Source organism: Canis lupus, chromosome 32 (assembly GCF_003254725.2).
Source record: "Canis lupus dingo isolate Sandy chromosome 32, ASM325472v2, whole genome shotgun sequence".
Classification (NCBI taxonomy): domain Eukaryota; kingdom Metazoa; phylum Chordata; class Mammalia; order Carnivora; family Canidae; genus Canis; species Canis lupus.
Window position 1 is genome coordinate 26,587,472 of NC_064274.1, and position 14,826 is coordinate 26,602,297.

Consider the following 14,826-nt stretch of genomic DNA (forward strand, 5'->3'; position numbering starts at 1 on the left):
TATTAGTTCTTTAATAACAAAAGAGCTGAGGACCGAGACACTTAAAGATACTCAAGTGTTTTGCTTTTGATTAAAAAGAAACAATAACTAAGGAGTTTGAAAGGAAATTTAGAATGTTAACAGTTTCCTAAATTTCAGAGTACACTAATACTTCAAATATACTTGAAAGAGTTGCAAGTATACTTTTTAAAGGCTTTTGAAATAATTTTTTCCTCTACTGTCTTTCTATTACAGGTTTCCATGGTGAATGCTTTTAAAGAGTGCCATCTAGTGTTAATTTTGGAATTGTGATTTATGGGATCAGAACACGGGGAATTTTAGACCTAAGGAAAGTAGAAATCAGTTACCATAATTGACAAAATTTTTAAGAAATCTGACTTGAAAACACCCATCAGTAATTTGACCTCAAGACTGTATGTCTGCATCCTTAAAATAACCGTGTGTATTCATACGTGTAAAATACATATATCAGGCCATGTTTATATATGTTTTATATATATGGTATATATAATATATAATGTTATAATGTTTACATATAATATGCATAATTTATATATATAAATATATAAATCACATATATACATATCAAGTGTTTTAGGCATAGTAGTAAATAAAACAAAATTCCTATTTTATAGAACATTCTATTTGTGGGAAGCAAAATATACAGTGTGTTACCACAGTGGTAAGTGTGAAAAAAAAAGCATAGAATAGTGTTTTCAGAGAGGGTGGGGGTTGTGATTTTCAATTTAAATACAGTAGCCACCGATTATCTTAATGAGAAGCTGACATTTAAGTAAATACCTGAAAGAGGTGAGGGGGTGTTCCAGGCACTAGACAGAACTGCAAAATGCCAGAGGTGGGAATGTACCTAGTATTTTAAAGGAATAACAAGTCACTTTGGCTGGAATAGTGAATAATGAGATCAAGGAGATCTTTAGGCCTTTGTAAGAGCTTTGCCTTTTCTCTGAGTAGGATGGGAAGCTATTTGTCAGAGTAGCGATGTGATCTTACTCCATTTTTAGGAGGGTCCCTTTGGATACTATATGGAGAATAGAGAGGGAGGTAGAATGGAAAGCAGGATTAGAAGATTAATTGCTATAATTCAGAGATAGGTGATGGTGGCTTGGATTATAGTGAAAGCAATGAAGATATTGTGAAATAAACACTTTTGATATATATTGAAGAGCCAAAATAAGTCTATAATGGATTGGTTATGGAGGTGTGAAAGAAAAGAGTAATTAAAAATGACTCCAGATTTTTGGCCTGAGCAGCTAGGAGAATGATTATCCATTAACCAAGATGGGGAGGATACATGAGCAGGTATAGGTAGGGATCAATGTTTCTGGACATGTTAACATTGAGATATCTCAGTTATCAGCATCTAAGTTATGGGGAACTTCAAATATTTTTCTCTTGTGATTCAGCATGCAATAGCTCATCGTATCAAAATCCATTTACTTTAAGAGAATCCATTTCTCACGAGGGAATGAATCCTCCACCTCCTCATGACTATTGTGTTGTAAAGTCATAAAAGACCAGTGGTGTGGGAAGACCAGTGTTGCCAAAGCTTCTCCAGACAACTCCTAGGATTCTTGATTATTTATTTCCCATTCTATTAATCTCTTGTTCTTATCACACTTCTTGATTGGGACTGTTCTATTGCTAAGCACCTGAGGTATGCTTATTTTAAAGGAGCTGGATGTAAAATCACCCCCTGAGACTAGTTAATTGCACAGGGTAGAAATCTTTCTTTTGGAAGCCATGCATTCAGAAACAAATTCTTGCAGAATTTTATCTATCACAAATCGTTGCTGATTTCTAGACAAAGTTTTAAAATATTCATCTTTTATTTCAGCTTCTAAATTACAATACTGTAAGTCCTATAACCACTTCAATTTATGCTGCAGGTGACCCAATAAAAGAAGAAAATGAAAGGCATTAAGAAAAGTCTTAAAGAAGAATACCTATACTTGGACTTTTTTCACCAAATAGAAGGGTGCATCTTTCCTCTTCATACATCTGTAACTTTATTTTTGTTGTCATACTGTGACTGTAAAATCTTTAAAGTTTGCTTAGTCCTCACTGGAGAAAGTAGAGATATTTCACTAGAAAATGTAGTGCCTCAGGAAGTTGAAGTACAGATTATTTCAAGACAAGAGCTTCCACCAATAGTCCAGAATTGCTGTTTACCTGCAGTAGTAGAAAAACCAGACAATTTCTGTAGAGCAGGACTTGCTGTTGTACTGAGACATATAATCCAGAAATCGTATGAAGCTGACTCCTCCAAGAAAGAGATTTTGGAACTTCTGGGTTTTAAGAAGACTTGCTTGAAAGCCTGTGCTGAAGTAAGTATGATGGCTCTCTTGTTACTTAAAGTGATTACACATTCAGTTTGAGCATTCATTTTAACTTTCTGTGGGAGACTAAAATCCTGCTTACTTAAAAAATCTATAGTAAATAATGAAATAAGCCCTTTATGTATGCTAGTACTTCAGTACAGCATTGAAAAATAAGAATTCAGCATTTAATTTGTGAGGTTTGGAGACCTTGGTTTTAGAGAATGACTTTTTTAAAATTTTTTTAATTTTTATTTATTTATTCATGAGAGATAGAAAGAGGCAGAGACATAGGCAGAGGGAGAAGCAGGCTCCCTGCAGGAAGCCTGATATGGGACTGATCCTGGGACTCATGCCCTGAGGCCAAGGCAGACTCTCAACGGCTGAGCCACCCAGGTGTCCCTCTTTTTTATCTTTTGTTTTAACTGAGAACTTTTAAAGGAAATTTTACACATGAACAGGAGCTCAAGTAGCAGTGCCTTGAAAACCATACTTTTTTTAGGGGTAGGGGTGCATGTACTTTGAAGGCTTTAAGGAAGGAAGGATTTATTCAGTAAGAGGATACAAGAGGATAACATGTATTCCAGGCATAAGAATCTTTAACTGTTTAGTGTTAGCATTTTTGAAACACTGTAATATGTCCCTTGATAGACCATAAATCTTAACCCAGGGATGGCTTGGCTTCAATTGTCAAAACTAGTCTTATTTCCCAATAGAAAGTTTTCTTCAAGCCATATTGAAACTAAAGGCTCCTTTCATTTCTTGTATTGTTTTGTTTTACAGGTTAGTCAGTGGACCAGGCTATGTGAACTCACCATCCCTTTAGCTATTGAAAATTTTCTCAAAGAATCTGACCAGCACCCAACTATCCCTGCAGAAATACTACAGTTAGAGAAAAAGCTTAGTGAGCCTGTAAGAGTGCATAATGATGACAAACTCCGTCGGCAGAAGCTGAAACAACAGAAGGCTGCTGGGGTCGGGCCTTCCCTTGCTAAGGAAAAAACAAAGAACAAGGTGCATAGACAAGAAACGTCTGAAGAATTGGACTCTTCATCCAAGAGCCTGGAACTTAAAGTGGCATTCTCAAAGCTCACAGTACATGAAGAACCAGCTACTACCAACAGAGAGCCTCTCACATCAGAAAAGCAAAAGCCTCTGACCTTCCACCTCTGGAGCACGTGTTTGCAGAGGGCTTGTACTTCACTTTGGCAGACATCGTGCTCTTGCCTTGTATCCATCATTTTTTGGTAAGGTTTATCAGGAGTGGATACATTACTATAAGTTTCAATCTATGAAATTGCCTAGGTTTGCATTTCTATTCCATTTCTTACTATCATTATGTTCCTGGGCAAGGAATTAATAACTGTCTCCATTTTTTTTATCTGTAAAAATGAATGGTATCTATCTCATAGGATTAGTGTAAGGAATAAATGACAATTCGTGTAAAGCATGAAGTGTTTGGCATATAGTAAGCTCTCAATAAATGTTAGTAATTATAACTTCTAGTTTTGAGTTGCTAAAATTTTGGCAATTGTTATAATTATTAATTTCAAATTGCTCTTTTGATTACCTTCAAATATTGGAAGTTCCAGTATTAAAATACTAAAAAAATCATGCCAGCTGTATTTTATAATTAAGTAGTCAAAGTACTAATTACATTATGTTAGGCGTTATTAAATCAGAAATATTTTATCATTGTGTCTGTACATCTCTGTTCCTTATAAGATCACATTCAGTAGCTGGCTGTGCCATAATCATTGTTGTGGGAGAATATAAATATGAAGTTTTCTTTGTTAATATGAGTATGTGTGTGTGCGGGAGTATGTGTGTGTGTGTTCTCTTTTCTCCTGGTGCAGAAAAAAAGAACAATGTAAAAATAATATTAGAGTTCAAACATGGGAAACTATAGTTCTCTTCAGCTTTTTCATTGGTTTTCAAGAGCTGCATTTTTCTTGCTTTGAAGCATTTCACCTTTCTCCTAAAAAGGAATCAGATACCAAATTTCATTCTTATATATCACCAACACTTGAGGTATCTCTACTAACAAATGAGAAATGATTTCTAATGAAAATCTGTTTGGAGGCTAATGCTTCACTAATAAGTTAGGTGGTATTAATCAATTGGAATTTTCTTGAAGAATATTTTTTTTTTCCAAAATAGTAATAAAATAAGATTAGAAACCAAAATGACTTCAGAATTAAAGGATGTTAAAGAGAGTTTCGGGAATTGTTTAGATGTTGATTAGCATTTTAAATGTCATATGTATTCATAGTATCCATGGATCTGGGTGGGGAGAAGACTTTTTTTACTTTTTACTTTTTTTTTTTCTAGTCAAATGATTTCTAAATTCTCTTACTCCTGACCTTCCCCTTTATTACCAACTTCAGGCATTAGAGCAGTCATGTGAAATACTGTTGATGTTTGTGGCTTCTTGGTCTTCTTGGATAACTGCATTTGGTTTTAATTTTGTAAGGATTAAATCCGCATGTCACATCCATTAATGATTCATTTGAGAAATTTATTGAAAGCCTACGTATGTAGCAGATGATGTTGTAGGCACTGGCAATAGAGTGATGAACAAAACAGATGAAGTCCCAACCTTCATGGAGTTAATATTCTAGTAGGGGAAGATAGACATGAATAAGTAAACAAATAACTAATACATATTTAAATAATAGTAAGTAGTACAAAGAAAATAAAAAAAAAAACGATAGAGTATCTACTTTCAAACTCAACAAAGCAAATATAAAACTAGATTTACCTATATGCAGTTGATTTTAGATCATTAACCAAACATCCATTTTCAGCTAGTTTGCATTTGATTTTAGCTTAATTTAAATACAATTTACCTAAATTAGAATCAATAGAAGCTGAAGTATTTTTAATTGAGAAGGAATTTTTTCCCCTCTTCAATCAGGTAGGATATCTACTAACTGCTGTTAAGTAAATTTACCTAATACTACTGAAGAACTTTGTTTTTAGCTTGAAATAGGGGAAAACTTATACACTCAAGCCTTTATTATTACATGTATTCTAGGATTAAATTTTTCTCTTTTGACACTTATATGTAAACTAATTCTCATATTTTCCTTTATATTTTTCTTGGATCTGCACAATTTATTTCAGAATTAATCTTTTTTTGCCAAAGAAAGATATTATTAATATTTTTTTGTTATGTTTATTTTGCTCCTTTAAGTCATCTTGAGTTATGAAGCAGTTGTTTGACTTCAGGTAGTGGCTATGATGCATAGCCTTTATAGTGATGGAGTGGCCGTCCAAATGGTCAGACTCATAATCAAGTTGGTGATCAGGAATGAAAGTCAAGTTACTAGTTTTGGATCAGAAACATAGAGCTGAACCTAGAGCAAGGATATTTGGCCACAGAAATAAGGCCAACAATATAAGAGAGCAGTCAATTTTGCTAAGTCAAGATTTGGAATACCAGAGGTCAAAATTAGAAGAGCTAGGGAAAATACACAGTTCTGCTAAACAGAAGAAAGCCAAACATGCAAAACAGTAGTAGGTAGAGTGGCCAAGGTGCTGTGTCTAAAACTGCTCCATGTTTTTCTTCTTTTCAGTGGATATTAGTTTGTGAAGGTAACCCAATAGCCCAGTACTTCATTATGAAAGGTACCTGACAAAACCCTCTTCTCTAGAAAATTTTAGGAATAGATTTTAAAAGGAATAAATTAAATGCACACCTCTTGTAATTTCCCTTCTCTAAGTCATTTGCTAGCATCTTCTAGTAGTTAGTAGAGCAAGCATAGGGAGACAGCAATGAATAGCTACACTCAGGCAAAATCCTGCTGTTAGCTGATACCAGAAAATTGTATAGTTATTTTTAAGTTGCTACTAGTAAACAAGTATACTTTGATAGGACTATGTAAAAGATTATTCTACTCCCATAAGAAAAAATTTGCTATTTTATAAAATATTTTTGTAATTTGAACACTTTAGGATTTAACTTTTTACATGTTAGCTTCAAATGCTTTGAATTGAGTTTTTAAAAAGTATGACACATTTATTGCTAAAGTAAAATTATTGTGGAAATTGATTTTTAAGCAAAAGTACTTATGTTAAATGTCTCTTTCACTGTCCCTGTAGACGTAGCATTAGGAATAAAATAAGAATCTATTAGCTGGCATTTTGCAAAAACCATAGATGACACTTATTTAGTGGTTAATTTGTATATTCCATATCCTCTCCTATGCATTAGCTCCTTCAGAGTTTTCAGTTTTAACCCACCAGTTCTAGTCTATAAGTAAAAGCAGAATTTAGATTATATTTCCAGTTAGTTTACTGCTTACACTGCTCACCTAAACATTTGTTAGTTATGACATATTTTCAAAAGACTAAACATGACTAAGGAAGTGGTATAAAGTAAATACAAAATATTTGCTTCTCCCTCTGCCTGTGTCTGTCTCTACCTCTGTGTGTGTGTGTGTGTGTCTCTCATGAATAAATGAATAAAATCTTAAAAAAAAAAAAAGGGGGTTGGGGCAGCTCGGTGGCTGAGCAGTTTAGTGCTGCTTTCAGCCCAGGGTATGATCCTGGAGACCTGGGATCGAGTCCCACATCAGGCTCCCTGTATGGAGCATACTTCTCCCTCTGCCTGTGTCTGTGTCTCTACCCTCTACCTCTCTCTCTCTCTCTCTCTCTCTCTCTCTGCCTCTCATGAATAAATAAATAAAATCTTTCAAAAAATTACAAAATATTTCATATAATAAATGGTTGGAAAGTGATGAAAGTGATGCAGAGGAGGAGATATTTTGGATAAATGTAACATCTTGCTTCACTCCAGGCAAGTTTTGCTGCCCCTTGTTACAGTTGACTACAAAACCATTAGGGTTTCATTTTATGCTCTTGGTAGCAACAGTTTTTTATCATTGTTTAAGAATAAATGATCTAATTTTCCTCTCTTTAACTGTGATATTTATAATGGTTTTGATCTTATCAGGCAGGTAACTTAAAAAAATCATTTTTTAGGAACAAATATAATTTTCATCTCACACATTCTTCATTAGCCACTTCTTTAAATATATCTTCTTAAGTATAATGAATGTGGTTCAGTACCTCCTGAGCTGTCTGGATATTAGCAGAGCAGCCTGGCATGTTGATGAAATGGGATGACCCGTCATGCAGAGTAAATCTCCTCAATTTCTCTTAAATATGAATTATTGTTACTTAATCAGAACTTATTTTCCAACGGAAGGAAAGATGCCATATGCATCTAAAATATAAGAACGAGTCACTTAGAAGGAGAGGAAAGGAAAGGTGAAGAAATTAGAGCATTTCTTAATTAATTTATCATGAACTAAACTCAGTTCACTTAGCACATAAGCTATTTCCAGGCAATTAAATTGAATTTTGGTGAGGGGTACCTGGGTGCCTCAGTCCGTTTTAAGCATCTGACTTGATTTCAGCTCAGGTCATGATCTCAGGGGTTATGAGATCAAGCCCTGCCTCAGGCTCATACTGGAGCCTGCTTAAGATTTTCTCTTTTTCTTCTTTTGACCCTCTCCCTGTTCACTCTATTAAAAAATAAATAAATAAATAAATAAATAAATAAATAAATAAATAAATAAATATAAATAAATAAATAAATAAATAAATAAATAATAAACTAACTGGCTCCCAAAGTGCCATTTAGACAGCATATTTTAAAGTCTCTAACTCACAGTAAACAATGCGTTTTGCAGGTGATTGAGCATCCTTAATACAAATATGTATCTTGTATACATTAAATATACTTATAAGGATTATAAAGCAACCCACTTTACTACATGCTGTGGACTCTGCTATTTTCTGTTTTATGCATTTTTAAAACTATGTTGATTTCACAACTTCCTTATGGGCTATAAACTGCTGTTTGAAAAGTGCTAATTTAGGAGATTATTCTTTGAAGATAATAAATAGTTCCTTGATCATTTGTTCACTCAACAGACTATTGTTTGCAAGGTAGAATATTATTTGTAAGTGCTTGCCATATACAAAGAGAGTCTGACATAAACCTTGTTCTTACAAACAATTCCTTGTGTTTATTTACAGTCCAGTTAAAATAGACTAAAACATATATGCATGTGAATTTTTCATTAATTTTCTGTCCTTTCTAGCTTCTGCTTTGGGACTCATTATTGCTAGATATATTTGTCAAGATTTTCTTGATTTGACCTTTTTATTAATCTATTTGTTCATCATCACCAGTCATAATCTGTTTGTGACATTATTACTGTTTCTATGGAAACAACATTCAGTGCCTCAAAAAGAAGTAAGAGCATTCTAATTTTTAAAGAAATTGAAGTTTGATGATGATGGTAGGAAGAAAGCATCTGGCCAAGAAAAAAACAAAAAGATAATTTAAATCAGTAGTAATGGTTTCACTTTTTTTTTTTTTTTTTTGGTTTCACATTTTCTCATGTGAATAAAAGCCTTACTTTAAGTGCTGCTTTATAAAAAATGCCCTCTAACTAATGCTAGTTATCTTTTCACTTCTAAATATCTATAATTGTATCTTTTATCTTTTTACAATTTTACTTCAGTGAAATTTCCTCCTTACTCCATCAAGTCTTTTTTAAAAAATATGGTTCTGAGAGTGTTTCTTACACTACTTTTACATAATACTGCTTTAATTCTGTGTTACAGTTCATACATTCAGGGAAGGCTTCACTAAAAAAAAAAAAAGAAAGAAAGAAAGAAAAGAACTTTAGATCACTATTAAAATAAGAGTACACCCTCTCCATTTCTCTCATTCCCATACGTCCCCAGTGAGTACATAACTTCCATTGAGATTTCTCAAAATAAACCAGTGAGTATAGACTCTATATAGATACCAAATTATGGTCATTTAAAATTATCACATAAGATACTTTGAGGAAGTCAACACTTCAACTTATTTTAATTCTTTCTCCATTAACCACTTAAACTAGTGTTCATACATAAATATATATTAAGTATTTTAGGTTTTTGTCTGAGGAGTGTCCACTTATTCTCTATATTCAATGTGTTGAGACTTATGAAACATAATGAGGATCAGGGACAGTGGAATGTGTTCTTGCCCAGGAATTATAGATGAAGGGGTTTCTAGATTTGAAGGAAATGGACTAAGAAAGAGTTTTTAGAGAGGCATAAAAATATACAACAAAGATGATAGAAACTAGAATTTAATATAAATATATAAAGTAATAAATATAATAAAAACAAAACTGATCTAAAATTTTCCAAAATGATTTTCAACTGCTATTTCAAATGTCGTGTTCTACTGATTATCTTAGAATAATCTATTTATATTTTTTATCCTTTTCTGCTAAGTATTGGTCTTTTCCATTAATTCTCATTAATTCTTTTTTTTTTTTTTTTGGCTTATAAGATAGTATGTGAATACATTCTTAGTTTGTGTGTATATAATATTATTATTATCCAAGTAATTCACAAATACCTTTTGGGCCTCTTATTATTTCTAAGACATTAGTCCTTTGTTAGTCTTATTTAAATAATATGTTTTGATTTTTAAAATATCTTTTAAAAATAGACTTTATTTTTTAGAGTAATTCTAGGTTTAGAGTGAAATTGAACAGAAAGTGCAGAAAGTTCCTATATATCCTCTATCCCCCCATCCCCACAGCCTCCTTTACTATCAACATCCTGCACCAAAGTGGTACATTTATCACAATTGATGAACCTACATTAACACATTACTATAACCCAAACCATACTTTGTATTAGTGTTATATGGGTTTCGACAAATGCATGATATGCATCCATCATTATTGTATCATACAGAATAGTTTAACTCCCCTAAAAATCTGATAAATGTAATTTCATGGATGAACCTCAAAAACTTAATGCTAAGTGAAAAAAGACATTTTATGATTTCACATAGATGAAATACTAGAAAAGGCAAATTATAGACATGAAAGCAGATCAGTGGTTGCTTATAACCAACTGGGGAAGCAGAGATTGACTGCAGGTGGTCACAACCGAATTTTTTGGTGTGATAGTGTTCTAATACCGGATTGTGGTGGTAGTTGCACAACTATATACATTTGCTAAAATTCATTGTTTGAACTATACACTTAAAATGTGTGAATTTTATGGTACGTAAAGGTACCTCAGTATAGCTATATAAACAAAAAATATATAACAACATGTTTTGTTCTTTGCCCACCTAGGTAATTATCTGCAAGAAACTTTCTGAAAAGCTGATAGAATTTCCACTGCTGGCTGCTTGGTACCAGAGGATTCAGGAAGTGCCACGAGTAAAAGCAGCAGCTTCTCGGTGTGGGATCCAATTTCTCCATTTACCAGAGTTGCTGACCACCTCAAATGAACAATATTCAAACTTAAGTGAGATCCCAGATGTAGAGGAGCAAAATGATGCTTCATTTATAGGAGGACCAAGACCCACTATGACCAAGTTAATGGTACTTAAAATGTTTTTATTAAAATTTTCTTTGAAAAATTCCATGTGATAATGTTCCTGAGCATTCTGCCTCAGCTTGTAATCATTTATTGACATTACTTTTGCTTTAAATTTTATTTATAACTATTTTACATCACCCTTACCCAATTAATATTTCTATGTCTTTTGCATATAAATGAGGTACAGTAAACTGGAGATTTTTAATACTGTGTGTCTTTGGAGTCAAGCAAGTCAAAAGTATTTTTTTCAAAACTTTTTTTTTTTTAATATTCAAGACCTTGACCAAGGTCATATCATGTCTGTCAAATGTATTGTTTTAATCTGATGTTTCCCTATTGGCAAGGTTTTGGTTTCAGCTTTTAAATTTTGAGATGATTTGAAGTTAAAGAATATGAAAATGAATATCTCAATTTACTTTTGAAAGTTAGGTCTAAATTTAAGATTTTTTAGTTCTTTGAATTTTGCTTTAATGCCTTTTTATATAACACATATGATGTTTCCTCTTTCCTGCAAAGTTTCTTTTCTTTTTTTTTTTTAGTTTCATTTATTTACTCATGAGAGTCACAGAGAGAGAGAGGCAGAGACATAGGTAGAGGGAGAAGCAGGTTTCCTGCTGAAAGCCTGATGCAGGACTCGATCCCAGAACCCTGGGATCACAACCTGAATCAAAGGCAGATGCTCAACCACTGAGCCACCCAGATGCCCCTACAAAGTTTGTTTCTAATAATACTAATTATAGAAATTTTCCAAATAGGTTTTGTTTTCTCTATCATTCTAAACAGTTTACAAAAATGTTTTGCTTTTAACTTCAACTATTTGAAGTTTTATTTGAATAGAGGGAAAATCAGGAAGTCATTTGAGCTATTCATCTCAGTCATACTGGAAAAATACATTATATTTTCCCACTTGGATTAGGAAGAATTTGTGTTCTATGGTTAACAAAAGGTTTGCTGAATTAGAAAAGCACAAGATTTTAGCCCCTTATCTCATCAGTTAAGCTTTGTTAGCCCAATGATGAAACAATGAAATAGGATTATTTAGTGAATTTTGGAAGAAAGTATCAAAGCATGTCCAAAAGCTTGATGTGTCTGATCAGATGACCATACTGTATAGAGATCTCATTTTCACCTCCTGAGTTTTTAAAAATAATCATCAGTAGAGTAAGTTGCTTTGTTTTTAAATACTAATTTTTTAAATTTCAACAAACTAAAAAGCTAGTTTTAATTCACACTTACACAGTCTTGGAAGAAAATTGGTGATTCAGATTTTTCTACCTATGCTGTTCTAATAATAAAATGACATTAGGAAAAACATTTATATTTTGTATATCTTAAAAAATATATTTATAGGGCAGCCTGGGTGGCTCAGCGGTGTAGCGCCGCCTTCAGCCCAGCATATGATCCTGGAGACCCGGGATGGAGTCCCACGTCAGGCTTCCTGCACGGATCCTGCTTCTCCCTCTGCCTGTGTCTCTGCCTCTCTCTCTCTCTCTGTGTGTCTCTCATGAATAAATAAATAAAATCTTTAAAAATATATATTTATAAACAATGGGAAATAACAAATTTAAATTCAGGAAAAGTTAACAAATAATTGTAAAAAGAAGCCATCTTGTAATAACAAAGAAGATAAAAAGGAATCCTGAATTTTTAATTTACAGGGGGGTGTGTTAGTTTAGATCTCCTAAGCAGACTCCAAGATGGGATTAGATACGCCAAAGTAGACGTCTACTGAGAGAAATCTGTAAGGTTTTCTCTCAGTAGTGGGGAGTGAGACAGAGGAGGCTTGGGAGAGCCTTCACTCTGTGATGCAGTTTTGACCCCTGTGCATGAGACAGGAAAGGAAGAAACATTGGATTAGAAAAGTTTTAGACTTTAGTGCAGATCTAAGAAAGTTTTGGCAAGCCAGTTCGGGAGTCCTTGAACCCAGATCATCCATCAGATAGTTCCATGTTTCTCAGGAATAGGCCTGACATGGTATTTCAAACACTTTAAGTTATTGGCTTGGGGGCAGCCCATGGAGAGAGTACTAGGGATCAGGTGATTTGGATTCTTGTCCCAGCTTAGTAGCTAAGCTAACTTGGTATGTTGTTTAACCAAAGGGTCTTAATTTTTCCATTTACAAATTAGGAGAGTGTAATAGATATTCTGTAGGATCCTTTTCTGATTTCACATCTTATGGTTATATAAAAGATGACTGGGACAGTACATCAACAGTTAAAAAAAAATAAAGAAGGTTCAAATCTGAAAATAAGTTAAAATTTCTATTTTCATTTAATTCCAACTTGAAAGTATATATTAGATACAACCAAAGTGCCTTTTAGCAAGACATTGTTTTTGCTACTTACTAGTGAATTATTGAATTATATTTTGAAAAATAGTAAATATTATATCAGAATAGTAAATCATAAATTATGTCAATGTATGATTTTATTTATACAGCAATTATTAGTTTTTGTGTAATCACAGTATTTTTGTGCCAATTACATAAGAATAAATGAAATTGGTGCCACGTGGAAGTATAAAATAGTAAAATATTTCTTAGGAACACTCACATCTCACTTTTTTCCCCCTTTGGTTTTCTTTGGCATACTCTTGCCTCTAAAATTGCCCTTATTCTCCAAAGGTTTTAAATTTATTTATTCAGTCAGTCCAAAAAATGTGTATGTTTAGTCATTGTTTTGAAGGTGGGATATATGAAGAACAGATTGGACGACTTCCATGGATAGGCCTTCTATTCTGGTGGTGGAAGTTAATAAAGAAAAAACACAGATGTGTTAACATATTAGGTAATGATAAATGCTACAAAAAGTAATGTGGGTGAAAGGGGTGGAGGTTATGTGAGTTGAAGTCCTTTTTGAATAGTGGTCAGAAAGGCCACTCTAATTTCATAATTTTCAGTAATTTTCATAATTTGAAGTAATTTCATGAACTAACTGAAATTAGTGATAGATTCTCAGAGATTTTGCTTTTGAATACAATATTTCTAAAGATAAAAAAAAAAAAACAAAAAAAAAAACCATGAACCATGGATACCTATCCTGTGGGCTATATACCCAGAATGTGATTGCAAGGGGTCTAGGAATCCATATGTATGTCACACAACCATCTGCAGATCAAATAAAAAAGGTACAACTTTTGACATGGGGAAGGAGCCTGAGAATTTTTTTTATATATTGAAAAGTGGTCCTCAGTTTTGAAAATGTTGGGAACCATTTGGTTATGACAGAGGAATCCTTTTTTTAGAGGCATTATAAGCACTTATAAAAGATTGGTATGGATGATGTTTTAGGGTGTTATGCTGAAGTTGGGCTTTTTGTCCTATAAATGTAACTCCTAGGCTGTGCTATTTTCATATATGTAATGACAGATCTTGATGGAGATGCAGAATCAGTTTTTTATTATCCTTGAATGTTTTTGATAAAATTTTTAACTTCAGGTGACTTTTCTTTTTGACACCCAATTTATATCTAAGTATGAGTATATTTATTTCTATATAGTTTTAGGTGAGCATTTTAAAATATCATTTTTTTTTATTATCTCAGTATTAAAACAAAATAGGAAAGTGTGCTATCAAAAAGACATATATTTCAGGATGCCTGGGTGGCTCAGGCTCAGGGCATGATCCCAAAATTACAGGATTGGGTCCCACATAGGGCTCCCTGCATGGAGCCTGCTTCTCCCTCTGCCTATGTTTCTGCCTCTCTTTCTCTGTGTCTCTCATGAATAAATAAATAAAATCTTTAAAAAAAAAGCATATATTTCTTATGTAACTAAATGTTTTGAGGATCATGTAATGATTGTTAATATATATGTTCCTTCTTGCCACTAAAGAAAAGAGAAATTTGACCTTCTAAAACACAACAGGGGGGATCCCTGGGTGGCTCAGCGGTTTGGTGCCTGCCTTCAGCCCAGAGCGTGATCCTGGAGTCTGGGGATGGAGTCCCACATCAGGCTCCTTGCATGGAGCCTGCTTCTCCCTCTGCCTATGTCTCTGAGTCTCTCATGTATAAATGAATAAAATTTATTTATTAAAAAGAAAACACAACAGGGTTTTATTAATTCATTAATTTGT

The 14,826-nt window shown here is 33.3% G+C and overlaps 1 protein-coding gene across 1 annotated transcript in view; it reads left to right on the forward strand.

Moving 5' to 3' along the window:
• Nucleotides 1-14,826, forward strand: part of GSTCD (glutathione S-transferase C-terminal domain containing) — a 124,910-nt gene that overhangs the window by 7,735 nt on the left and 102,349 nt on the right. Inside the window, 4 exon segments of the mRNA XM_025465806.3 lie at nt 1,908-2,345; nt 3,120-3,465; nt 3,468-3,583; nt 10,505-10,756. Coding sequence (XP_025321591.2) covers nt 1,929-2,345; nt 3,120-3,465; nt 3,468-3,583; nt 10,505-10,756 — 1,131 coding nt within the window. The 5' untranslated portion in view covers nt 1,908-1,928.